The sequence below is a fragment of the Mya arenaria genome, chromosome 14, assembly GCF_026914265.1.
Source record: "Mya arenaria isolate MELC-2E11 chromosome 14, ASM2691426v1".
Lineage (NCBI taxonomy): Eukaryota > Metazoa > Mollusca > Bivalvia > Myida > Myidae > Mya > Mya arenaria.
The window spans coordinates 40,491,406-40,518,344 of record NC_069135.1 but is presented as its reverse complement, the minus strand read 5'-3'; the positions used below and the strand labels follow the sequence as shown (position 1 = coordinate 40,518,344).

The following is a 26,939-nucleotide window of genomic DNA, read 5'->3' as shown; positions in this document are numbered from 1 at the left end:
TTATTTAGATATGTGTGTAATGTATTGAACTTCGTAATGAATTTTGTTCACTATTTTTATGTATGCTATTATTTTTCGTTCGTTGTAATTCTGAATGTTGTTCATTACTGCAGAGCATACTTGTATAAAATGAAACGAATAAGACAATTTAAAAGCCTGAAACAAGATTTGTTTTCTTTTTATATCATTTTTTTTTGTTAAAATACGTAATGGAAGTTTACTTTAAAGGTGAAAATAACCAATAATACGACCAACGCACAATATACGTCATTACCGATACATGTATACACAATCTTGTCTATGCGAACACAAATTCAATTTTTCCGAATAATCGAGTACTCGAGTAACGATCGTCCGAGTAATCGAGTATAAATTTTATTACTAGTTGCCATCGCTACTAAAAACGGAGGTATCATGTAACAAAAAAGGACGGGGGCATTTAACGTTACATAAACATAATGAACATGATAATACTTTTATTTTAAATTATCGTGTTTTACAATACGGAAATTTTCAAATGCGGGCTGCCACTCGTGTACATCCTTTAAAGTCGTAAGTTTCTTTATTATGCGGACAGTGTGGGTGAGGCGCATGGGTTGTCTAAGGGTCCGATGTAAACAGTTTTGTAAACGAGGACCATGGTTTGTCTCAGGGTCCGACGCAAATAGGTTTGTACACGAGGCGCATGGGTTGTCTCAGGGTCTGACGCAAACAGGTTTGTACACGAGGACCAACGTTGTCCCCACTGAATATTTATCGTTGTCGTACAGTAGGAAACTATAGTCGAGAGCACATGTTAGCCACTGAGTTTAATGTTTCAACCAGAATGTTATTTGATACGTATAAATATGTTATTATTACTATGTTTGTGTGTGAATACAGGAAAAATGTTGTACAACGGTTTTGCGATTTGACATATGCACCTTTCAATGATATGTTTGCAGCTGTTCGAACAACATATTGGTGTCAGTGGAGATATGTGGTGCTAGGTCTTCTACATATGTACACACTTAGTGGTGGAATATCAGATTAAGACAGGACTTTCAGTTACGGGTGGAATTTCACAAAGGCTGAATTTCAAATAAAGACGGGAGTTTCAGTTACGGGTGGAATTTCACAGAGGATGAATTTCAAATTAAGACGGGAGTTTCAGTTACGGGTGGAATTTCACAAAGGCTGAATTTCAAATTAAGACGGGAGTTTCAGTCACGGGTGGAATTTAACAAAGGCTGAATTTCAAATAAAGACGGGAGTTTCAGTTACGGGTGGAATTTCACAAAGGCTGAATTTCAAATTAAGACGGGAGTTTCAGTTACGGGTGGAATTTCACAAAGGCTGAATTTCAAATTAAGACGGGAGTTTGAGTCACGGGTGGAACTTCACAAAGGCTGAATTTCAAGTTAAGACGGGAGTTTCAGTTACGGGTAGAATTTCACTTTGGCTGAATTTCATATTAGGACGATGAGTTTCAGTCACGGGTGGATTTTCACAAAGGCTGAATTTCAAATTAAGACGGGAGTTTCAGTTACGGATGGAATTTCAACAAAGGCTGAATTTCAAATAAAGACAGGAGTTTCAGTTACGGACGGAATTTCACCAAGGCTGAATTTCAAATTAAGACGGGAGTTTCAGTTACGGACGGAATTTCACCAAGGCTGAATTTCAAATTAAGACGAGAGTTTGAGTCACGGGTGGAACTTCACAAAGGCTGAATTTCAAATTAAGAGTTTTACTGGCGGAATTTTAAACTCAATCATTTAAAAAAAAACTTATAATTCCCAATTAATAATATTTGTACCAAAAAAACTGTATATTTATAAGCAAAAAATACAACAACAGTATAAAGGAACTGAGGTTCCATTTTTATTCTCTGCGGAGAACGCACGTATGAGAAATACACTGTAACTGTTCATCTTCATCCAGATTTGTTTAATAATAATCCCAGAGACTCTCCGTTATGTGGTGGCTGTATTGCTGACCAAATGCAAAACGTGACATTGTGTAATAGGTACGTACACGTAAATTTGTCTAATTGGTACGTTTACGTGAAATTGTCTAATCGGTACGTATACGTGAACTTGTCTAACTGGTACGTATACGTGAATTTGTCTAATCGGTACGTATACGTGAACTTGTCTAATTGGTAAGTATACGTGAAATTGTCTAAATGATACGTACACGTGAATTTGTCTAATTTGTACGTGATCATGTCTCATTGACATGGTATTATGTTCCACTGACAAGGAATAATGTCCTAACAACACGGTATTATGTCCTAACGACATAGTATAATGTCCTAACGACATGGTATTATGTCATAACGATATGGTAATATGTTTTGACGACCTGGTATTATGTCCTAACGACATGGTATTATGTCCTTACGACATGGTATTATGTCCTTACGACATGATATAACGATTTGGTTTAATGTCCTTACGACATCGTATTATGTTCTAACGACATGGTGTTATGTCCTTACGATATGGTATTATGTCCTAACGACATGGTATTATGTCATTACGACATGGTATTATGTCTTAACTACATGATATGATGTCCTAACGGCATGGTTTTATTTCCAAATGATCATAAATGTATAACCTTGTCAATTGGACACAATTCAATGTCAATTAGAAATAACACATGTCTATTCGGCATACATTAGACATATATATTACTATCCAATGTAGAAAAGAAACAAGTTTTTTTTTAATATTTGCTTCATATAAAAAAAAGAAAATACCACACTTGCATATTTTATTTTTTAAATTAATTTTATGTATAAAATCTTCACGGATGCATGTCATAGACGGTTTAATATCCGCATATAATATTAGTATGCTGTATAATATGTATAAAACTTTGTAAAAGGCGCACAATAAAAGTTGATGCGATAAAATGTAATGATTTAAATGCATTATCATGTTTAAAAAGCATGTGCTCTGTGTTAAGATAAGAAATATAAGCCTTCATAAAATGTTTAATACATACGTGGGCACAAAATACCAAGTAAAAGGGAGCCAAAATATCGCTAATATTTATTATCTATACCTTAATGATATACATTGTCTATTTTTATCAATAAAGATGTTCGTGAAGTTGGCAGCCCAGCGGCCTGGCAGCGTGAAGTCAGCAACCCAGCAGACTGGCAGCCTAGCAGCGTGAAGTCAGCAGCCTAGCAGACTAGGAGCCTAGTGGCGTGAGTTAACAGTCTAGAAGCCTGACAGCGTCAACAGCTGAGCAGCTGGACAGATTAGCAGCTATGCTAAGACGAACTCGTGTGAAGTTTCCCGTCGGTTTTCAATTTTCAAAGCCAAAAACAACATAAAAAATGAAAAAAAAATCCTTCACAATAGTTGGTTTGCAAAACACACATTAAAAAGAAGCAAAAATACTTAAATGAATAATTTAAAAAAACATTTAAACTATTCCGATATGCTTTTGATAAAATACTTGTTTTGTGGCTCAATAAATGTTAAGAATCATATGTTTCGTTGATGGTAGTAGAGTTTTAAGTAAAATTAATTCAATTGTAACAACCATTTCCGTAAGATAGGGAAATATTTTAGTGGATGTAGTTTTCGCGCGAATAGGAGTAACCTAGACACAGCGGCTATGCCACCGGAACACTCAACTCTTTTCCGATGGTTCCCGTCCTTCGGCCGCTTTCGCTATTCGATTAAGGCGAGCCGGGTACTACGTCATTTTGATAGCATAATGTCTGGCTAGCGCTTGTGATAATTCGCATTTTGAAGCATTTTCGTCGTATACTGTTTCTCTCGACAAGAATACCGGTTTTAACGTGTATATAACGGGCCAATGCATCTATGAGCCAGGTATTTTGTTTGTAGCTTACGAAGAAGTTACAATTTTCAACGAGAATTGGTCTTTGTTTACGTTTTCGCCTGGCGAACATTATTCACTTGTTTCATATTACAGTATAGGTTATTTTTGAATTTTGTCAAATCTCATTTTATGTTTATAGCAAATGTATTATATTGATAATATATATGTTCAAGTATGTATAAAATATAATTTTGGCTAGTTGAAATTATTTATTGTGACTTTAATGAGCCTTTGTCATCAAGCCACCGTGACTGTGTTTGCATTATGCAATGTTCATTACCGTTCGATTCAATAATTCAATCTATTGGTGTTCTGGAAGTAATACGTGCCAACGTATTAATAGACGAAAGAACTAGTTTTATAATAAAAACAATACGTTCATATGCTCTTTAATAGGCAATGTATAAACACGAATATTGAACAATTTACATGCATCAGAAAGAACATAATGTTACAAATGGTTTGTGTTATATAAATTGTCCCAAATTAGATAAAATAAAAATAAATAATAATAAAGTATTCACAAGAAGCTTTTGGATTCATGTCATATAACTTATAGCCAGCGGTCTAAACTATACAATTATATATGAAAATACTGTAATTTACTTTGCAACAATTAGAAAGAGCCCAGTTCGATAGTACCAAATCAAACATTGATAGTTTTAAGTATTAAATTAACTTGATAACAAGAAGAGTATCTTCCCATCCACCAACAATCAGAGAAGAAGTGCTGCTGCTGAAAAATAAAGCTAGCGGTACTTCCATGTGTTCTTCCCTTGTCAGGATGGCCAACTTCTTCTTCCCGTCTTTGTCAACCTGCAGCACTGTATCGGAGCAGCAGACGAATACGTGTCCAGCTGGTGTCACGTGTACTCCGGTAGGAAATTTTATATCAGGGTCAGTGAGTAAGGTGAGCTTGTTGCCGTCGTTGTCTAGGGTGATCAGTTGATGTTCATCGTAGTTTGTAAAGTAGATTGTCTTCCCGTCGTTACTGATGGCACATTTCCTCACCGTCCTATCCCCAGACTTGTCCTTGTACAGCCTCTTCACCTTCTTTCCCGACATCGTGTAGACATAAAGTGCGATACCGGAGGAGATGTACAGCTGGCCGCCATGATGAGCTGAGGCAATACATTTATGGCTGAAACTTAACTTCCTCGTAGTAACGAGTTTGCCTTTCGTAGCATTAATGAAAAGAAGTTTACTGTTAACACAAACGGCCACTTCATTTCCGTCAATGTGGCACACGTCCCATGGGTACTCCGGGACATCACAGTGGTCGAGCACCCTGTACTCCTTGTCCAGGAGCTTCACTTTACAATTATTCCAGTCTGCTATGACAAACTCTCCACTAGGCATTTCACATACGCCATCGATACTACCATTATATTTGTCATCACTCATCTTCACGTTGTACTCCTTGTACTCTGCAACACTGAAGACGTGGTTTGGATCGGAAAGGGGATCTTTTCGCTGTTTGGTCATTACAGTTTGTTCTTCATTCGCTCAAAAGGTCTTTATTGAAGATAAAAGTTCTTCTATAAGATTATTGGCTTGAAATGTAACATTGTAACACTCAATGGCTGATATGTCACGAAGAAGATGGTTTGATTGTGAAATTATGTCCTGGCTCTTTCTGTACGCAATATATGATTTTGAATCGCTTGATTTTGCTTTGGTTTGAAAAGCGGCAATTATGTTTTGCAGTTCGATAGTCATTTTATCACAAGTTTCAATATCTTTCTTTAGGTTTATTTCATGTTCAGCTATCATTCCGTCCAAGTCCTGTAAAGTTGTCTTCTCAATATTGTCAAGGATTTCGTTGATCTTTTTACGTATGGTTTTAATTTCATCAGAAATGGATGCCCGCGTCTTTTTCAGAGATGTCGTATTCTTTAATCGTTCTTCTTTCATCAGCTCGAATTGGTTTTGAAGTTCAGCGATCTTCATTGGAATTTGTTGAAACTCAATATTTATCTGAATACCTTTTGCTACATCTGAAATGTGTTGGATTTTAGAGCATTGTCTGAAACAAAGAAGTTGTGTAACAGTTGTATTAAGATCTGCATAATCTGTATATGACCTTGTGGGGAAATGTTATAGAAAATGATCTAAATATAACGCAAGTAACCAATAGCGGTTCCAGGGGAGGGGGTGCAACCGTTTCCTCACTCTCCCCCTCTTAAATCGCCCAAGCTTACTTTTTAATGTTATATAGGAGAAAAAAGGTGATAATTTTATAATTCCCCTAAAGAGCATCATTCAGGGCTAGAATTGGATAAAAAAAAATGTTGTTTTTTTTTGGGGGGGGACCAAACCCCAATGAAAACACTTGAAACCAATTGAATTTCGAATGTGAGGGAGTGGCTCGAGTCACGCCACCTCTGACGTCGAATCTTAGATCCGCCCCTGGTAAGTATAGCTTATTTACCGGTTAGTGTCTTGAAGGGGCACCATATAGGTTAATGCAAAAAAAGTGTTTCTTTTGAATTTTTATGCAATTTAATGTGTTATTCATTCTACTTAAATGATCATAACCACAAAAAGCGTATGATATGTTTTCAGATTAAAAAGATAATACGATATAAATGATATGTTGGTGCAATTTTACCTGGGATATTTTTGGCCACGTAGCTATTAATTAAAAACACCGTATGCATGTATAAAGGCTTATTTTTTAAATGTACACAAAAAATCATCAGCTTTTTTTCTTTAATCATTAAAAGTAGAATAAGTTAAATAATATAATTTATAAAAAAGAGCAAAGATCACCTTATGTTGAGTGCCTTTAAAGCTGCACTCTCACAGATATACCGTTTATACAACTTTTCGTAAATATCTGCAAACCAATGATAAAAGATTTCTGACAAAAGATCAGATCACAGATTTTCATATTTCCATTCGAAAATTGTTTTATGGCTTAAACCGTTACTAACGGTTTTAGAAAAATGCATAAAACATCAATTTTTGTACTTAAATATAAAAATCAGTGATCTAATCTTTGTCAACAGTCTTATATAACTGTTTTCCATGCATTTTCGCAAAAATTGGCTTGTTCCAAGACAAAAAAGAAAAAAGTTGTCAAAACGTCCAATCTGTGAGAGTGAAGCTGTAAATTGATGTTTTGTTCATACATACCTGTGGTCAATGGCAACGCATACAGTACAGCACAGCTGGTCATGGTCACCGCATACCAGCTTCAGCGCCTCCCCGGGGTGCATCCCGCATCTCTCCAGGACGTCCATCACCCCTAGGGCTGTCTCCCATTTCTTCACGTACTTTCGGCCGAGTACCGCGTGCTTCTGATATAAGTCGTTATGTTTTGAAATACAGTTTTTGCAGTAATATTTTTTGCATTGTGTACAATGATGGTGAGCTTCTGTGTTAAATCCGTTGTCTTCACAAGGAGAGCAGGAAAAATCGTGAATTAAGTCACATCCCCTCTGAATGGATGATTCGAAACTACATGCCATTTTCTTTCCTGTGTTTAAAAATGACTCAAAAACTAGTTCAAACAGTCAGTTTCTTTTTATTTTTTATACTGGAAGTTTATTATCTTGTACTGAACTGCTACGAAGAAAACACAAATTGCGATCAATTAAACACTGACATATAACACAATATCATAATGATAAGCATGGTTACAACCGTGCTTAATTTACAATCGTTTTTCGAATACAAAACATGTTTTTTTAATCATGCAGTAGTTTATTCCTTTGTCAACATTAAAATTATTATCGAATGCTGAGTGGGCCTTTCCACACTCGGTTAATTGTCGATCCCGGAGCATGCCGAGTTGTAACGATTGTCTAACCCGAGTTGTCCGGATATTGCCGAATAGTTTTAGTTTCCTGTATATTTCATTGCGAATTGACCCATTTCCACGAACAATAACACTGAGTGCTAGTGCTTCTCGAACCCCAACACCATGTATGGGAAGATATTGATGATCCAAAATTATATTCAATTTTCCTCTCGAGTTTAAAAAAGACTCACGAACTAAAACAAATAGATGTTCTTTCAGTCACATCTGTCTATTTTGTAACAAGGAAATAAAGTTTTGTACTGATACGAAGAAACCACAAATTACGATCAATGTCACAATATCCAAATGATCCTTAATAAACAATAATGTTTTTTCCAAATCTCAACACTTTTTTTAATATGCCTAGATTTAGTACGGTATCTTCAATTTCAATAGTAGTTATCGACTGTTTAGTAGGCGTTTCTACACTCGGAATGCACAACGACATAAATATATCAGGAGCTTGCCGAAGATTGCCGACATATCACGATTGTCCATCACAATCCATACGGAATTCCTCGGCCTTTTCAATCGAAATTAACCTTGGATCCGCTAGTGGCATTAATAAATTGGATTACAAGAGTAATGTCATTATGATTTTCTGCTCAATTTAAACTACTACGCATTCTGCTTGTAGCGTGGTTAAATGTTGTTTAATAAAAAAAGATTTCTGACATTGCAAACCGTCCAAAGACATCCGCGGTTGCTTTCGATAGAAAATGGCCGGATATTTTTTTTTATAAAGTATATCTTGAAAGTGCTGAGCTGCACGACAAATAACATTTTATATTTTGGAAAAAGTTCCACTTGTGTACTAATCCTTCCCAACATAAGAGTACTAGCCCACCTCATGCTTACCAAGTAAGTTCATGTACACCAAGTAACATGTACACCAAGTAACCTAACATGTATACCAAGTAACCTCATGTACACCAAATAGCCTCATAAACACCAAGTTACCTGTTGTACACCCAGTAACCTCATGTACACCAAGTAACCTCAGCTACACCAAGTAACCTCATGTACACCAACTAACGTCAGCTACACCAAGTAACCTCATGTACTCCAAGTAACCTCATGTACACTAAGTAACCTCATGTACACCCAGTAACCTTATGTACACCAAGTAACCTCAGCTACACCATGTAACCTCAGCTACACCAAGTTACCTCAAGTAAACCAAGTAACCTCATAAACACCAATTTACCTCATGTACACCCAGTAACCTCATGTACACCCGGATAGCTCATGTACGCCCAGTAACCTCATGTACGCCCAGTAACCTCATGTACGCCCAGTAACTTAATGTCTGCCTAGTAACCTCATGTAAAAAAGTAACATCTTGTACACCAACTAACCTCCTGTATACAAGGTAACCCCAAGTACGTCAAGACACCTCATGCACATGGAGAAAATCCATGTGTACCAAGTAACTTCATGTATACCAAGTAACCTCATGTTCACTTAGTAAACACATGTACGCCAGGTAATCGCACGTATAGCAATTAACTATTTGTGTACCAAGTTACCTCATTTAAACCAAGTAACATAATCTACATCAAGTAACCTTGTGAACAGCAAGTAACGGCAAGTAACCTTATGTATACCAAGTAACCTCATGTACACAATTTTACCTCATGTGTACCAAGTAATTTATTATGTACCCAATAACCTCAACGAGTAACCTCTTGTACACCCATTAACCTCATGTACACCCAGTAATTTTATGTACAGCAAGTGACCTCGTGTATACCAAGTAACCTCATGTACACCAAATAACCACATAAACAACTAGTAACCTCATGTTCACCCTGTCAACTTATAAACATCAAGTAACTTTATGTAAACCAGGTAACCTAATGTTCTACGGGTTAACTCATGTACACCAAGTAATGCATGTACACTATCTAACCGTATGTGTACTAAGTAACCTCATATACACCAAGTAACCTGATGTACCAAGAAACATCATATGAATCATAAGACAAGTAACCTCATGTACACCAATCAACCACATTTGTACCATGTTACCTCATGTGCACTTAAAAACATCATGTGTACCTACTAACATCGTGGGTACCTAGTTACGTCATGTACACCGACTTTCTTCAAGTAGTGTACCATGTAATCTTATGTATATGAAGTAACCTCATGAGACCCAGAAACCTCGTGTACACCAAGAAACGGCATTCGCAAAACTGGCTCGTTCCAAGACAAAAGTAAAATAAGTTGTCAAAACCTTCAATCTGTGTGAATGCAGCTTTAAGATTACAAAGACACCTGTATTCTGTTTGAAATGTAAGCATATCTGACTCAAGTTGAAAATCTGTAAAACACACCCGTATTCCTTAGTGTTTATTAAGTCGCAAAATAGCACACACTGTAATTTAACGATCTTTATCATGTTTTAATAGTATCAGTATATTCCACTTTGTAATACACAAATACACATTTTGATTTATATGTAGAAGTACGCTATGCACTAAAATATATGTACTGATGATTGCAACAGCTGGTATGCACATCTGGATTGATGCATGGAAACAATGTGAATTTTCTGTACGGAGAAAGATAGACAGTGTTTTGTGTGATGTTATGTCATTCATGCTTTGATCCACTTATCCTTTAAAAAAGCACCCGTTTTGCTCATGCATGCAGCCTTTAACATTTGCAGGATAGAGTGCTCATAATTATCAAATATGTTAATATTATATATGTTATATGTTATATATGTTATAAACTTGATTTGGTTATAAACGCATGTATCCTTTAACCTTCACAGGATTATCAAAACATGTTCATATTATGTTAACAAAAACGTATGTGGTTTTAAACGCATGCATCCTTTAACCTTCAAAGGATTATCAAAACATGTTATATAATGTTAACAATAACGTATATGGCTCTAAACGCATGTATCCTTTAACCTTAACACGATTTACAAAAAAAACATGTTCATATTATGTTAACAAAAACGTATGTGGTTTTAAACGCATGCATCCTTTAACCTTCACAAGGAGTATCAAAACATGTTCATATTATGTTAACAAAAACGTATGTGGTTTTAAACGCATGCATCCTTAAACCTTCAAAGGATTATCAAAACATGTTATATTATGTTAACAATAACGTATGCGGTTCTAAACGCATGTATCCTTTAACCTTAACACGATTTACAAAACAAAACATGTTCATATTATGTTAACAAAAACGTATGTGGTTTTAAACGCATGCATCCTTAAACCTTCAAAGGATTATCAAAACATGTTATATTATGTTAACAATAACGTATGTGGTTCTAAACGCATGTATATTTTAACCTTAACACGATTAACAAAACAAAACATGTTCATATTATGTTAACAAAAACGTATGTGATTTTAAACGCATTCACCCTATAACCTTCACAGGATTATCAAAACATATTCACATTATGTTAACAAACACTTATGTTGTTATAAACGCACGAATCTTCATATGTGTGTGTGTGTGTGTGTGTGTGTGCGTGCGTGCGTGCGTGCGTGTGTGCGTGTATGTGTGTTTGTTAAAGCTTTATATCAAAGTGTGCTTATACGCCATTCCTCAATAGTGTCAATAACGTTTTTACATCAAGCCGTATAATAAAACAGTACCTACCCTCCATATCATGCTCATTATCTATTGATAACTGTCAATATGTAACTCTAACCACGCAATAGTTTTTTGACCTTACTTGGAGTACAGTGAAAAGTGAATAACACTGCACTACATTCATAAATTACCAACGGAATGCCCGGGGAATATCACCGTTTCAAGACACTGTCATCAATATTACCATACCTCTACATAAGGAAATACTTTATCATGGCCGTTTGATTTAACTTCATAACTTAAAATTATAAAGCCCATTTTAAGAATTGAGAAATCTAATGCAAGGTTAAATCGTTAATAATAGAATGAAATCTACAGGGACAAGTCCAGTAGTTGAACATTCAAAATTTAACCGTGTTTAGAACCATACGTTATGTTGGCCGTAGTAATGTCCAATTAAATGGACTAGGAACCTGATGATAGAATTGCAAGAAAAAAAAAACATTTTTCAAAAATTTACATAAAATTTATATGGTTGTTTACAACGCATTGAATTTTACTTGCTGATTTATCACATAGCTTAAGACACATGTATCTTTCGCAGATTAGGCGTATTTTTCCAAATTTACTGCGTTTGTCTACCACGTATATACCCCAAAAAAGTAATAGTGTCGATATCTGTACACGCATCTGTTCTAATCACGTGTGCTTTATTTTTAAACGGGTAAACTAGGCTGGGACAGTGGTAACATATTATTTAAATCATGTAAAGTTATTTTTAATCTGTTTCATACGTATTGATTTTTTGCTTGTTTTGAGGTAAAACTGTATTTGCTGTTTTGGGGGCCATCTGGTGTAGGCCCGTTAAATTGATGTTGAATAAATTCACTGCAGATGTGGAGAATACATGACACACGTTTAAAAGTCATCTTTACCTACACTGCTGACATTTCTGACTTGTATAGTGGAAGTATTATAGTTGTCACAACTCTCCCAAAATATACCACGTCTTTGATTGAAACGTGTAAAATTCATTGAAAACCCAAACAGAATAGTTAACACCAATATTTGTGATATCGATAATTTATCTATGCAATTGTGCATCCTATGATGTTAGCCCGAACTCGCTCAGCTCGAATTTCTCGTTGACTCGAACTGGATTTAAGGACCATTTTTATATTGAAGGTAAGCATACCCGCTTGGATTGAGCCAATGGAGTTCGACAGTATCTAAAGAAATGGTCCGTTCTGTTCTGTGATATCGAGCAGAATAATAAAGTGTTTGATCATTGATTTTAATTGGTTGACTAAGACGCAATTTTAAACAGCAAACATTGCAGAAACAGATGGAAACAAATACAAAATAAAAAAATGTCAATGCTAGTCACCTGAATAAAGGATATCAGATGTTAAAACCACACCAGGTCTAGCTGAGAACACACAATGTGTGATTTCAAATGTCTTCATAAATTGAAACAGGCGTTGAGAACATGTTATTGAAAAATAATTCTCAAAATAATTTAATGTCATTCCTATATGACTTATACATACTTGTCAGATCAAATCCACGCGTATGTTTACTGATAATGCAACCATTTTTTAATTATCTAATTTCGGATATTTAGATTTATCAGTTGTTTACCGTGCATCGTTTTTTGTTTGTTTTTTATATTAAATACGTGAGTTTTAATGTATACCTAATACATAATAAAGCAGGGCCGTGAGAGAAGGGGAGGATGTTATGTGTATGTATGTTATTTTAAGCCAGAGAATGACCAGTTATCTGTTAAAATCAATCATTGACTAACTTAAGTTGATTTCATAAAATTTTCAGAGTCAATTTCAATTAAATTTATTAGTGTCTTTGAACATTAAAATATATTCTTTTTCTCACTAAGTTCAATACAATAATGAATTTTGGAAATTCTTCGATTTTATTTCATTTGACTTAAGAGATTCTAAAATTAGGAAAGTGACTTAAGTAAGGAAATTACTAAAGAAGTTTTATGAATACCGCCACAGGGTTAAAATTCATCATTGCAGTCTGATGTTGGCTTGTTCAGCCAGCTTGCAGTCTTTTGTTTGCTTGTTCAGCCTGCTTGCAGTCAGATGTTGGCTTGTTCAGCCCACTTGAAGTCAGATGTTGGCTTGTTCAGCCCGCTTGCAGTTTGATGTTGACGTGTTAAGTTGACCAGTTTAGCCCGCCTTTTACTTGTCCATGCATTAGATTATTTTAAAATAACTATGTTCACCATGCAAAGACAATGTGTTTCTTGCAGACCCATGTCTGTAGGTTTTACCATGAGTGCAAGACCCATGTCTGTCGGTTTGAGCTCGAGCGCAAGACCCATGTCTGTAGGTTTGAGCACGAGTGCAAGACCCATGTCTGTAGGTTTGAGCATGAGCGCAAGACCAATGTCTGTAGGTTTGGGCATGAGTGTAATTCAAGACCCATGTCTGCAGGTTTGAGCACGAGCGCAAGACCCATGTCTGTAGGTTTGAGCACGAGCGCAAGACCCATTTCTGTAGGTTTGAGCACGAGGGCAAGACCCATGTCTGTAGGTTTGAGCACGAGGGCAAGACCCATGTCTGTAGGATTGAGCACGAGGGCAAGACCCATGTCTGTAGGTTTGAGCACGAGGACAAGACCCATGTTTGTAGGTTTGAGCATGAGTGCAAGACCCATGTCTGTAGGTTTGAGCACGAGCGCAAGACCCATTTCTGTAGGTTTGAGCACGAGGGCAAGACCCATGTCTGTAGGTTTGAGCATGATCGCAAGACCCATGTCTGTAGGTTCGAGCACGAGCGTAATACCCATGTCTGTAGGTTTAAGCACGAGCGCAAGACCCATGTTGGTAGGTTTGAGCATGAGTGCAAGACCAAGGTCTGTAGGTTTGAGCACGAGCGCAAGACCTTTGAACGTATGTTTGAGCATGAGTGCAAGACCCATGAATGTAGGTTTGAGCACGAGTGCAAGACCCATGTCTGTAGGTTTGAGCATGAGCGCAAGACCCATGCCTGTAGGTTTGAGCACGAGCACAAGACCTATGTCTGTAGGAATGAGCATGAGTGCAAGACCCATGTCTGCAGGTTTGAGTATGAGCGCAAGACCCATTTCTGTAGGTTTGAGCAGGAGCGCAAGACCCATTTCTGTAGGTTTGAGCATGAGTGCAAGACCAAGGTCTGTCGGTTTGAGCACGAGCGCAAGACCCATGACTGCAGGTTTGAGCACGAGCGCAAGACCCATGTTTGTAGGTTTTAGCATGAGCGAAAGACCCATGTCTGTAGGTTTGAGCACAGGGCAAGACCCATGTCTGTAGGTTTGAGCAAGAGGAAAAGAAAACTGTTTGTAGGTTTGAGCATGAGTGCAAGACCCATGTCTGTATGTTTGAGCATGAGCAAGAATCTTGTCTGTATGTCAAAAGTTCATGTTACAATCGGGGATTTTTGTTGTTATTTTTATATATTGTTTGACACAACTGTCATGCATAGTCATCAATTTTTCAACAATTAGATTTAAGTTCAAAAAGCAATCTTTCTCAGATCTGATCTATGATTGTGACAGTGACAAATACTAGTGTGTTTGTGTTTTACTGACAACCTAAATCTAGTACAGAAAAAGCTTTTTTGGCTACACTTATTAGATTAACATCATTGATACCAATTCCTTGGTTTGTAACACTTAACTTTATAATGGTTTCATGTTAAATGGACATTTTTAAGTTTGTCTATATTGCCCCAAAAATACTTTATTTTTGGTTTAGCCTTGTTGTTAACGTCATCACTGTGGAAAACTATAACTTTGGTGATATCTCAAAAAGAGTTCAAAACGTTCAAATGAAACCTGGTACACATAATGCCATAGGCAATATGCACATAGCCTTCTTAAATAATAGTCCAGTTGTGCCTTCTTTTTGAAAAAAATCCCAACAGTCACGCATTCAAGGCGCTTGTGTTTATTGATATAAAAGTATCATCTGATATTAAGACACGAATCCTTTCTTCTTTTGTATTCTGTTATAGAAGAGAATGTAAATGAAAACCAAAGTGTTTCCCCTAGTTTATGACTGTTGAAATATATGGTTTTATATGCGATGATGCTTTGTATTACATGTTGATCAAAATTTGTTGGCAAATTTCAGGTCTGGATCAGCAGCATTGCTGGTATTAGCTGACTTAAGAGTCCTAATATTGTACCACAGATGGGGATCAGATGAACCAATCTTCCATACGCTGGATCATTAGGTATACCAAAGTCTATGTATTTACATGTAGAGTCTTTTATTCTGCATGGAGTAAACAAGATTAACTTTGAAATACAATTTATGAGTTATATTCCGTGTTTTTTTTGAGTTTCTTATTTTTGTCCTTCTAAACTTATTTTGTCTTTATTTTTAAAGTTACTAAAATCACTAAGAAAATGCATGTTAATTGATATATCATTGAAAACTTAATTAAGTGCAATTGTATGATTTCAATCACCAAAAAAAACAGGACACCGTGTTGTCAAGAACAACGTTTAATTACTAGTATGCAGTTTAAGTGAACAGCTTGGTAACTTATCTGCATGCTATTTTAAACTAAGCTATTATAAGTGGAAAACAAAGGAAGCCGGGAGGCTTTGATATATTGTACATGTATACAGTGTTTGACTGAAGCATATTAAAAAAATAAAAATAAACATACTGAAAAAGGTATACCGGGTATTATCCTTTTATTTCTCTTCCACAGGCAGATGTTACCCAGCATCTTTCACCTCTCCAGAAGCTTAAAGTTCGTCATTGGCTAGAAATGAGAGCGATTCTGTGATAAATTTGTGTTCAACGAACGGTAGCATCACTCGCTGTGATCCACAACCTAGGAGCACTTAATTTAGACATGACCAAGTCTCAGACATTAAAACCCCATGAAACCATTCTGCTGGAACATTCAGTTCTAACTCTGCCACTGTGTACGGCTACTGTCCGAGCTGATCCGACTCGACTTATGGCCAATCTGTCAGGCCTGTCTGGAACACCATTTTCCAACAAAGTGACAGTGCAAAACTGCTCCAGATTAGACCAAGGGCCCTATTCATAAAACATGTTAAGTCATTTCCTAACTTTAAGTCATTTGTAAAGTTATTTAGTATCTATAATAATGATATAATAACTAAATAATAATATTTACTTAATTATACATTTTCTTAAATTTAATTATCATTGAGCTTATTTCAAAACATGTACTTTCATGTTAAAAACACTTGATTTGATTATGAACAATTAAGGAAATTGACTGAGGTTAAGAAATGACTTGAGATGTTTTTTTAAATAACAGCCTAGCTTCTGTTTTATTTGGGAAATGCTTGTGTTCACAGAACAAAGATTTACTCTTCCTTTTTCACTTACTGATTACATCATATTTTACCAATTTTGTACCTGTATGTTTTGTATTTTGAGTCTACCGCGTTAAAAGGATATACAGTGGAAACTCACTAAACCGGATCTCCACAAAACCGGAATCCTCGGGATACCGGACTTTTTTCAGAGTCCCGTTTTCCCCTTCTATTTTCAATGTAAATAAATCCCTACAAAACCGGAACCCCGGAATTCCGGATACCGGACAAAAAATCGAGAAAATTTGTTAGTTGTCAACGTAATTTGACCTCACAAAACCGGACATATATTTGTTCAAACATGTCAAAATGATTTTGTGTATTAGGAATTCGCGAATCGCGTGTCACTTTGTTTTGACAGCCGGTGCGTCGTTAAATATTACACCTGTGATGTTGTGTTAACTCGATAATGATGATTGCGCTGTGGATTCACTGTCGCGCAATAATCAAACGATAATCAAACTTGTGAAAAGAAAGTTGATTGAAACATTAATTTGTTTGTTGCAGAAAATAAAGAACTAGAAACGGATATTTAGTGATCATTTTGGAGGGTTGTTTTATCTAAAGATTTCTATGATTGAATCAAATTAGAGCGGTACGTTAACTAAATCACAAACATACTAAACAAGCATTAAACTACGCGAGTTGTTTTATTTCAAGACTCGGGAAAAAAGATGATTATAAAAACGCAGAAATGTTTAATTATGCTTATCACTTTTGCAAATGCTTTAATCATGTCTCAACCTCCATTTAAACGTCGGAGAATTGAACTATCCCTAGAGGACAAAAGACTTTAAAGGTTAACTCAGTTATTATTTTGAGTAAATTTACCCCGTACATCAAATCCCCACTAAACCGGAATCCTCACTAAACCGGATATTTTGCCCAGTCCGGACCTTGTCCGGTTTAGTGAGTTTCCACTGTACTTTGTGTTATATCAAATTATTTATAAGAGAAAACTAGCTTTAAATTTTATTGTTATTAATATATTTGTTTTTAAAACAGAAGACCAGGATTTGAATGACAAAATCTCAATAGACTTAACAGTATTCCACGTTAATTTTAAGTCTTCTCCCTTTAAGTTCATTTTTAGCCAGATTATTCATTGATAAATTCTAAGTTATAGAATGGTGAAAAACAGGCGAACAGGTGCTCAGACATTTTAGTGTCATCATGGAACTATATATCTTGTTTAAAGGTTGATGGTATCGTTCACAATAATGCAGTTTTCACCCTGTAAAAAAAACACAACATCTTATTTTCATAAAGACTCGGTCATAATCTTTGTTAGCATCATATTTAACACCGATGTGAATTTGTGTTATCTCAGGTAGGGATGTAACATACCACTTATGGGGTAGACGATGTAACATTTAAACATGTTTGAAGGGTAGGGATGTAACATACCACTTATGGGGTAGACAACGTAACATAACTTGCTTGAATGGTAGGGGTGTAACATACCACTGATGGGGTAGACAATGTAACTTAACTTGCTTGAATGGTAGGGATGTAACATACCACTGATGGGGTAGACAATGTAACTTAACTTTCTTGAATGGTAGGGATGTAACATACCACTGATGGGGTAGACAATGTAACATAACTTGCTTAAATGGTAGGGATGTAACATACCACTGATGGGGTAGACAATGTAACATATCTTGCTTGAATGGTAGGGATGTAACATACCACTGATGGGGATGACAATGTTGCATAACTTGCTTGAATGGTAGGGATGCAACATAGCACTTATGGAGAAGAGGATGTAACATAACAAGCTTGAAGGGTAGGGATGTAACATACCACTGATGGAGTAGACAATGTTGCATAACTGTGATGCTTGAATGGTAGGGATGTAACATACCACTGATGGGTAGACAATGTAACATAGCATGTTTGAAGGGTAGGGGTGTAACATGCCACTTATGGGGTTGATGATGTAACATAACTTGCTTGAATGGTAGGGATGTAACATACCACGTATGGGGTAAACAATGTAACATAACATGCTTGTAGGGTAGGGGTGTAACATAGCACTTAAGGAGAAGAGGATGTAACATACCACGTATGGGGTAAACAATGTAACATGAAATGCTTGTAGGGTAGGGGTGTAACATAGCACTTATGGGGTAGACAATGTAACATAACATGCTTGTAGGGTATGGGGTGTAACATAGCACTTATGGAGAAGTGAATGTAACATAACATGCTTGAAGGGTAGGGGTGTCCAATTACATGCTTGTAGGGTAGGGGTGTAACTTCGCACTTAAGGAGAAGAGGATGTAACATACCACTTATGGGGTAAACAATGTAACATAGCATGCTTGAAGGGTAGGGGTGTAACATAGCATTTATGGTGTAGATGATGTAACATTGCATACTTAAAAGGCAGGAATGTAACATAGAAATTGTGTGGTTGGGGGTGTAACAATTTTGTTTGCATGCTTTTTGGGTGTAAGACATGATATATCACTTTTTGGGCTGGGGGTTGACAATTTAATGCTTGTGGGTAGTGGTATGTAACATTGCACTTGTGGGTTAGGGATGTAACATTGCTCTTATTAGTTGGGGATGTGACATTGCACTTTTGGGAAGGGATGTAACATTACATGCTTGTGGTGTGTGGGATGTAACATTGCACTTTTGGGTTAGGATATAACATTACATGCTTGTAGTGTGTGAGATGTAACATTGTACTTTTGGGTTAGGATATAACATTGCATGCTTGTAGTGTGGGGGATGTAACATTGACCTTTTTGGTGGGGGTATATAAAATAGGGATTGGGAAGTTATATTTCATGCTTGTGTGGTATGGGGATGTAACATTGCTAGCTTGTGGGATGGGGGATATAGCATAGCATGCTTGTGGGTGATATTAAGATAATTATAAGTTGCTGTTTTCTGAAATATCCTTTATTTCATATATCCTTTATTTCAAATATAAACATAGTAAAATTAGCCAATACAAATGTGCACATTTTCTTTTGCGACATTTCTTTTTAAAATAATTGCATTTTATTGCCTTGTTGAAGAGAAAGTTAAATAAAACATACAAAACAGTCAAAAGTGTTCCTATGTTCTTACCTATCTGATATATACACTTACATCACGGTATGTATGGGAAACAAAGGCTGTCTATGAATTCAATGAATTTAACATCACAGAACCAATTATAAATGATAACAATTATGAGAATACTGAAGGGATGTCAGCTACTTTGAATTGCAACTTAAGTGAAGGACTATTTTTTGCTGTAGAAAAGGGTTAAAACGCCATCTTACACTCTGATAACGCTACATTTTAGTGACAATTGTGGTGATGATAACCCACAATTACGGGTCAAACATGTATCTGCTTTACACATGTTGTCCAATGTATATATACATGTTCATCTAGTGAAAAATAATCGTCTTTTAGTGAATCTAGACAAAAGTTCATGAATATTATTCCACAATATCATAGATCTACGTTTTATCCTGAATATGCAACATCTATGTATACATATCCATGTATAAAGGTTAATTATCATCACAAACCTATAAACTAGGTCTGTGATTAACATTGACAAATGTACTTAATTCATGCTTTTTCTTTTTTTAAGCCATATTAAAATATATAAAAAAAAAATTAAGATAATAGCTACTATGGAAGTGTTAAGTGGATTTCCAAATGTCCATTTCATGTTATCAATGTTGGATTGATTTACATGATATTTAGAAATGAAAGTTTAATTTCTATTAGAAATACATACTTTTTATCATTATGTCTTTTAAGCAAATGTTTAGGGAAAATTGGATGTCCCCAAAACGTTACTGCTTGGCAATGTACAAAAAGAAACACAACCTCTACTGAAATAAAGTTTTATATTATTACAGTTATTTCCACTTTCAAGATTTTAGCCATATGTGATAACCTTGTTATTTTGAAAAGCCAATCCTCTCCGCTGGACAAGACTTTCAATGTGTTACCTTGAACCCACTGGCACCGGATTTTCAAACTGAATCATTTTTTTTTAAAAATGAAAAAAAAATCTTATAATTCCTTACTAAAAATTATAATACCGAATATGCGAAAAAATATTAAAAATATATACTTTTTTTAAATATGCAATTTGTACAATATACAGTACAAAGTGCATATTTAAAAAAAGAGAGTGTTATTTGTTGTCAGCATTATGTGTAATAATTATATTGTCAGCATCATGTGTTTTATGTCGTCAGCGTCATGTGTTATATACCGTCAGCGTCATGTGTTATTTATTGTCCGCGTCATGTGTAACATTTTGTCTGTTGTCTGCGTCATGTGTTATATTTTGTCTGCGTCATGTGCCATATGTTGTCAGCGACATGTGTAATACTTGGACATAAGACCCATGTCTGTAGGTTTGAGCACGAGGGCAAGACCCATGTCTGTAGGTTTGAGCACGAGGGCAAGACCCATGTCTGTAGGTTTGAGCACGAGGGCAAGACCCATGTCTGTAGGTTTGAGCATGATTGCAAGACCCATGTCTGTAGGTTTCAGCACGAGCGCAAGACCCATTTCTGTAGGTTTGAGCACGAGGGCAAGACCCATGTCTGTCGGTTTGAGCACGAGGGCAAGACCCATGTCTGTAGGTTCGAGCACGAGCGTAATACCCATGTCTGTAGGTTTAAGCACGAGCGCAAGACCCATGTTGGTAGGTTTGAGCATGAGTGCAAGACCAAGGTCTGTAGGTTTGAGCACGAGCGCAAGACCCTTGAACGTATGTTTGAGCATGAGTGCAAGACCCATGAATGTAGGTTTAAGCACGAGTGCAAGACCCATGTCTGTAGGTTTGAGCATGAGCGCAAGACCCATGCCTGTAGGTTTGAGCACGAGCACAAGACCCATGTCTGTAGGTTTGAGCATGAGCGCAAGACCCATGTCTGTAGGTTTGAGCATGAGTGCAAGACCTATGTCTGCAGGTTTGAGCACGAGCGCAAGACCCATGTCTGTAGGAATGAGCATGAGTGCAAGACCCATGTCTGCAGGTTTGAGTATGAGCGCAAGACCCATTTCTGTAGGTTTGAGCAGGAGCGCAAGACCCATGTCTGTAGGTTTGAGCATGAGTGCAAGACCAAGGTCTGTCGGTTTGAGCACGAGCGCAAGACCCATGACTGCAGGTTTGAGCACGAGCGCAAGACCCATGTTTGTAGGTTTTAGCATGAGCGAAAGACCCATGTCTGTAGGTTTGAGCACAGGGCAAGACCCATGTCTGTAGGTTTGAGCAAGAGGAAAAAAAAACTGTCTGTAGGTTTGAGCATGAGTGCAAGACCCATGTCTGTATGTTTGAGCATGAGCAAGAATCTTGTCTGTATGTCAAAAGTTCATGCTACAATCGGGGATTTTTGTTGTTATTTTTATATATTGTTTGACACGACTGTCATGCATAGTCATCAATTTTTAAACAATTAGATTTAAGTTCAAAAAACAATCTTTCTCAGATCTGATCTATGATTGTGACAGTGACAAATACTAGTGTGTTTGTGTTTTACTGACAACCTAAATCTAGTACAGAAAAAGCTTTTTTGGCTACACTTATTAGATTAACATCATTGATACCAATTCCTTGGTTTGTAACAATTAACTTTATAATGGTTTCATGTTAAATGGACATTTTTAAGTTTGTCTATATTGCCCCAAAAATACTTTATTTTTAGTTTAGCCTTGTTGTTAACGTCATCACTGTGGAAAACTATAACTTTGGTGATATCTCAAAAAGAGTTCAAAACGTTCAAATGAAACCTGGTACACATAATGCCATAGGCAATATGCACATAGCCTTCTTAAATAATAGTCCAGTTGTGCCTTCTTTTTGAAATAAAATCCCAACAGTCACGCATTCAAGGCGCTTGTGTTTATTGATATAAAAGTATCATCTGATATTAAGACACGAATCCTTTCTTCTTTTGTATTCTGTTATAGAAGAGAATGTAAATGAAAACCAAAGTGTTTCCCCTAGTTTATGACTGTTGAAATATATGGTTTTATATGCGATGATGCTTTGTATTACATGTTGATCAAAATTTGTTGGCAAATTTCAGGTCTGGATCAGCAGCATTGCTGGTATTAGCTGACTTAAGAGTCCTAATATTGTACCACAGATGGGGATCAGATGAACCAATCTTCCATACGCTGGATCATTAGGTATACCAAAGGTTATGTATTTACAAGTAGAGTCTTTTATTCTGCATGGAACAAACAAGATTAACTTTGAAATACAATTTATAAGTTATATTCCGTGTTTTTTTGTGTTTCTTATTTTAGTCCTTCTAAACTTATTTTGTCTTTATTTTTAAAGTTACTAAAATCACTAAGAAAATGCATGTTAATTGATATATCATTGAAAACTTAATTAAGTGCAATTGTACGATTTCAATCACCAAAAAAACAGGACACCGTGTTGTCAAGAACAACGTTTAATTACTAGTAGGCAGGTTAAGTGAACAGCTTGGTAACTTATCTGCATGCTATTTTAAACTAAGCTATTATAAGTGGAAAACAAAGGAAGCCGGGAGGCTTTGATATATTGTACATGTATACAGTGTTTGACTGAAGCATATTAAAAAAATAAAAATAAACATACTGAAAAAGGTATACCGGGTATTATCCTTTTATTTCTCTTCCACAGGCAGATGTTACCCAGCATCTTTCACCTCTCCAGAAGCTTAAAGTTCTTCATTGGCTAGAAATGAGAGCGATTCTGTGATAATTTTGTGTTCAACGAACGGTAGCATCACTCGCTGTGTTCCACAACCTAGGGGCACTTAATTTAGACATGACCAAGTCTCAGACATTAAAACCCCATGGAACCATTCTGCTGGAACATTTAGTTCTAACTCTGCCACTTTGTACAGCTAATGTCCGAGCTGATCCGACTCGACTTATGGCCAATCTGTCAGGACTGTCTGGAACACCATTTTTCCAACAAAGTGACAATGCAAAACTGCTCCAGATTAGACCAGGGGCCGTATTCATAAAACATGTTAAGTCATTTCCTAACTTTAAGTCATTTGTAAAGTTATTAAGTATCTATAATAATGATATAATAACTAGATAATAATATTTTTTTCATTATACATTTTCTTAAATTTAATTATCATTGAGCTTATTTCAAAACATGTACTTTCATGTTAAAAACACTTGATTTGATTATGAACAATTAAGGAAATTGACTGAGGTTAAGAAATGACTTGAGATGGGGTTTTTTAAATAACAGCCTAGCTCCTGTTTTATTTGGGAAATGCTTGTGTTCACAGAACAAAGATTTACTCTTCCTTTTTCACTTACTGATTACATCATATTTTACCAATTTTGTACCTGTATGTTTTGTATTTTGAGTCTACCGCGTTTAAAGGATACTTTGTGTTATATCAAATTATTTATGAGAGAAAACTAGCTTTAAATTTTATTGTTATTAATATATTTGTTTTTAAAACAGAAGACCAGGATTTGAATGACAAAATCTCAATAGACTTAACAGTTATTCCACGTTAATTTTAAATCTTCTCCCTTTAAGTTCATTTTTAGCCAGATTATTCATTGATAAATTCTGAGTTATAGAATGGTGAAAAACAGGCGAACAGGTGCTCAGACATTCCAGTGTCATCTTGGAACTATATCTTGTTTATAGGTTTATGGTGTCGTTCACAATAATGCAGTTTTCACCCTGTAAGAAACCACAACATCTTATCTTATTTTCATAAAGACTCGGTCATAATCTTTGTTAGCATCATATTTAACACCGATGTGAATTTGTGTTATCTCAGGTAGGGATGTAACATACCACTGATGGGGTAGACAGATGTAACATTTAAGCATGTTTGAATGGTAGAGATGTAACATACCATTTATGGGGTAGACAATGTAACATAACTTGCTTGAATGGTAGGGATGTAACATACCACTGATGGGGTAGACAATGTAACTTAACTTGCTTGAATGGTAGGGATGTAACATACCACTGATGGGGTAGACAATGTAACTTAACTTGCTTGAATGGTAGGGATGTAACATACCACTGATGGGGTAGACAATGTAACTTAACTTGCTTGAATGGTAGGGATGTAACATACCACTGATGGGGTAGACAATGTAACTTAACTTGCTTGAATGGTAGTGATGTAACATACCACTGATGGGGTAGACAATGTAACTTAACTTGCTTGAATGGTAGGGATGTAACATACCACTGATGGGGTAGACAATGTAACTTAACTTGCTTGAATGGTAGGGATGTAACATACCACTGATGGGGTAGACAATGTAACTTAATTTGCTTGAATGGTAGGGATGTAACATACCACTGATGGGGTAGACAATGTAACTTAACTTGCTTGAATGGTAGGGATGTAACATACCACTGATGGGGTAGACAATGTAACTTAACTTGCTTGAATGGTAGGGATGTAACATACCACTTATGGAGTAGACAATGTTGCATAACTGTGATGCTTGAAAAGAGGAATGTTACATACCACTGATGGGTAGACAATGTAACATAGCATGTTTGAAGGGTAGGGGTGTAACATGCCACTTATGGGGTTGATGATGTAACATAACTTGCTTGAATGGTAGGGATGTAACATACCACGTATGGGGTAAACAATGTAACATAACATGCTTGTAGGGTAGGGGTGTAACATAGCACTTAAGGAGAAGAGGATGTAACATACCACGTATGGGGTAAACAATGTAACATGACATGCTTGTAGGGTAGGGGTGTAACATAGCACTTATGGGGTAGACAATGTAACATAACATGCTTGTAGGGTAGGGGTGTAACATAGCACTTATGGAGAAGTGGATGTAACATAACATGCTTGAAGGGTAGGGGTGTCCAATTACATGCTTGTAGGGTAGGGGTGTAACTTCGCACTTAAGGAGAAGAGGATGTAACATACCACTTATGGGGTAAACAATGTAACATAGCATGCTTGAAGGGTAGGGGTGTAACATAGCATTTATGGTGTAGATGATGTAACATTGCATACTTAAAAGGCAGGAATGTAACATAGAAATTGTGTGGTTGGGGGTGTAACAATTTTGTTTGCATGCTTTTTGGGTGTAAGACATGATATATCACTTTTTGGGGTGGGGGTTGAACATTTTATGCTTGTGGGTAGTGGTATGTAACATTGCACTTGTGGGTTGGGGATGTAACATTGCTCTTATTAGTTGGGGATGTGACATTGCACTTTTGGGAAGGGATGTAACATTACATGCTTGTGGTGTGTGGGATGTAACATTGCACTTTTGGGTTAGGATATAACATTACATGCTTGTAGTGTGGGGGATGTAACATTGTACTTTTGGGTTAGGATATAAAATTGCATGCTTGTAGTGTGGGGGATGTAACATTGACCTTTTTGGTGGGGGTATATAAAATAGCAAGCTTGTGGGATTGGGAAGTTATATTTCATGCTTGTGTGGTATGGGGATGTAACATTGCTAGCTTGTGGGATGGGGGATATAGCATAGGATGCTTGTGGGTGATATTAAGATAATAATAAGTTGCTGTTTTCTGAAATATCCTTTATTTCATATATCCTTTATTTCAAATATAAACATAGTAAAATTAGCCGATACAAATGTGCATGTTTTCTTTTTCAACATTTCTTTTTTAGAATAATTGCATTTTATTGCATTGTTGAAGAGAAAGTTAAATAAAACACACAAAACAGTCAAAAGTGTTCCTATGTTCTTACCTATCTGATATATACACTTACATCACGGTATGTATGGGAAACAAAGGCTGTCTATGAATTCAATGAATTTAACATCACAGAACCAATTATAAATGATAACAATTATTAGAATACTGAAGGGATGTCAGCTACTTTGAATTGCAACTTAAGTGAAGGACTATTTTTTGCTGTAGAAACGGTTAAAACACCATCGTACACTCTGATAACGCTACATTTTAGTGACAATTGTGGTGATGATAACCCACAATTACGGGTCAAACATGTATCTGCTTTACACATGTTGTCCAATGTATATATACATGTTCATCTAGTGAAAAATAATCGTCTTTTAGTGAATCTAGACAAAAGTTCATGAATATTATTCCACAATATCATAGATCTACGTTTTAGCCTGAATATGCTACATCTATGTATACGTACATATCCATGTATTAAGGTTAATTATCATCACAAACCTATAAACCAGGTCTGTGATTAACATTGACAAATGTACTTAATTCATGCTTTTTCTTTTTTTAAGCCATATTAAAATATATTTTTTTAAAGATAATAGCTACTATGGAAGCGTTAAGTGGATTTCCAAATGTCCATTTCATGTTATCAATGTTGGATTG

At 36.1% G+C, this 26,939-nt stretch overlaps 1 protein-coding gene across 3 annotated transcripts; it reads right to left on the bottom strand.

The window, feature by feature from the left end:
* Positions 1-4,258: 4,258 nt before the first annotated feature.
* Positions 4,259-10,021, bottom strand: LOC128218276 (E3 ubiquitin-protein ligase TRIM33-like). Of its 3 annotated transcripts, none has more exons than XM_052925906.1 (3): positions 9,994-10,021; positions 6,988-8,419; positions 4,259-5,875 (listed from the first exon to the last, which is right to left on the bottom strand). In XM_052925906.1, exons 2-3 carry the CDS (start codon positions 7,320-7,322, stop codon positions 5,356-5,358), a joined length of 855 nt encoding a protein of 284 aa, XP_052781866.1. In that variant the 5' UTR covers positions 7,323-8,419; positions 9,994-10,021; the 3' UTR covers positions 4,259-5,355. The 3 variants fall into 2 exon arrangements, with proteins under 3 accessions (XP_052781866.1, XP_052781867.1, XP_052781868.1); XM_052925908.1 differs by having other exon boundaries at positions 4,259-5,846.
* Between the last annotated feature and the right edge of the window lie 16,918 nt (positions 10,022-26,939).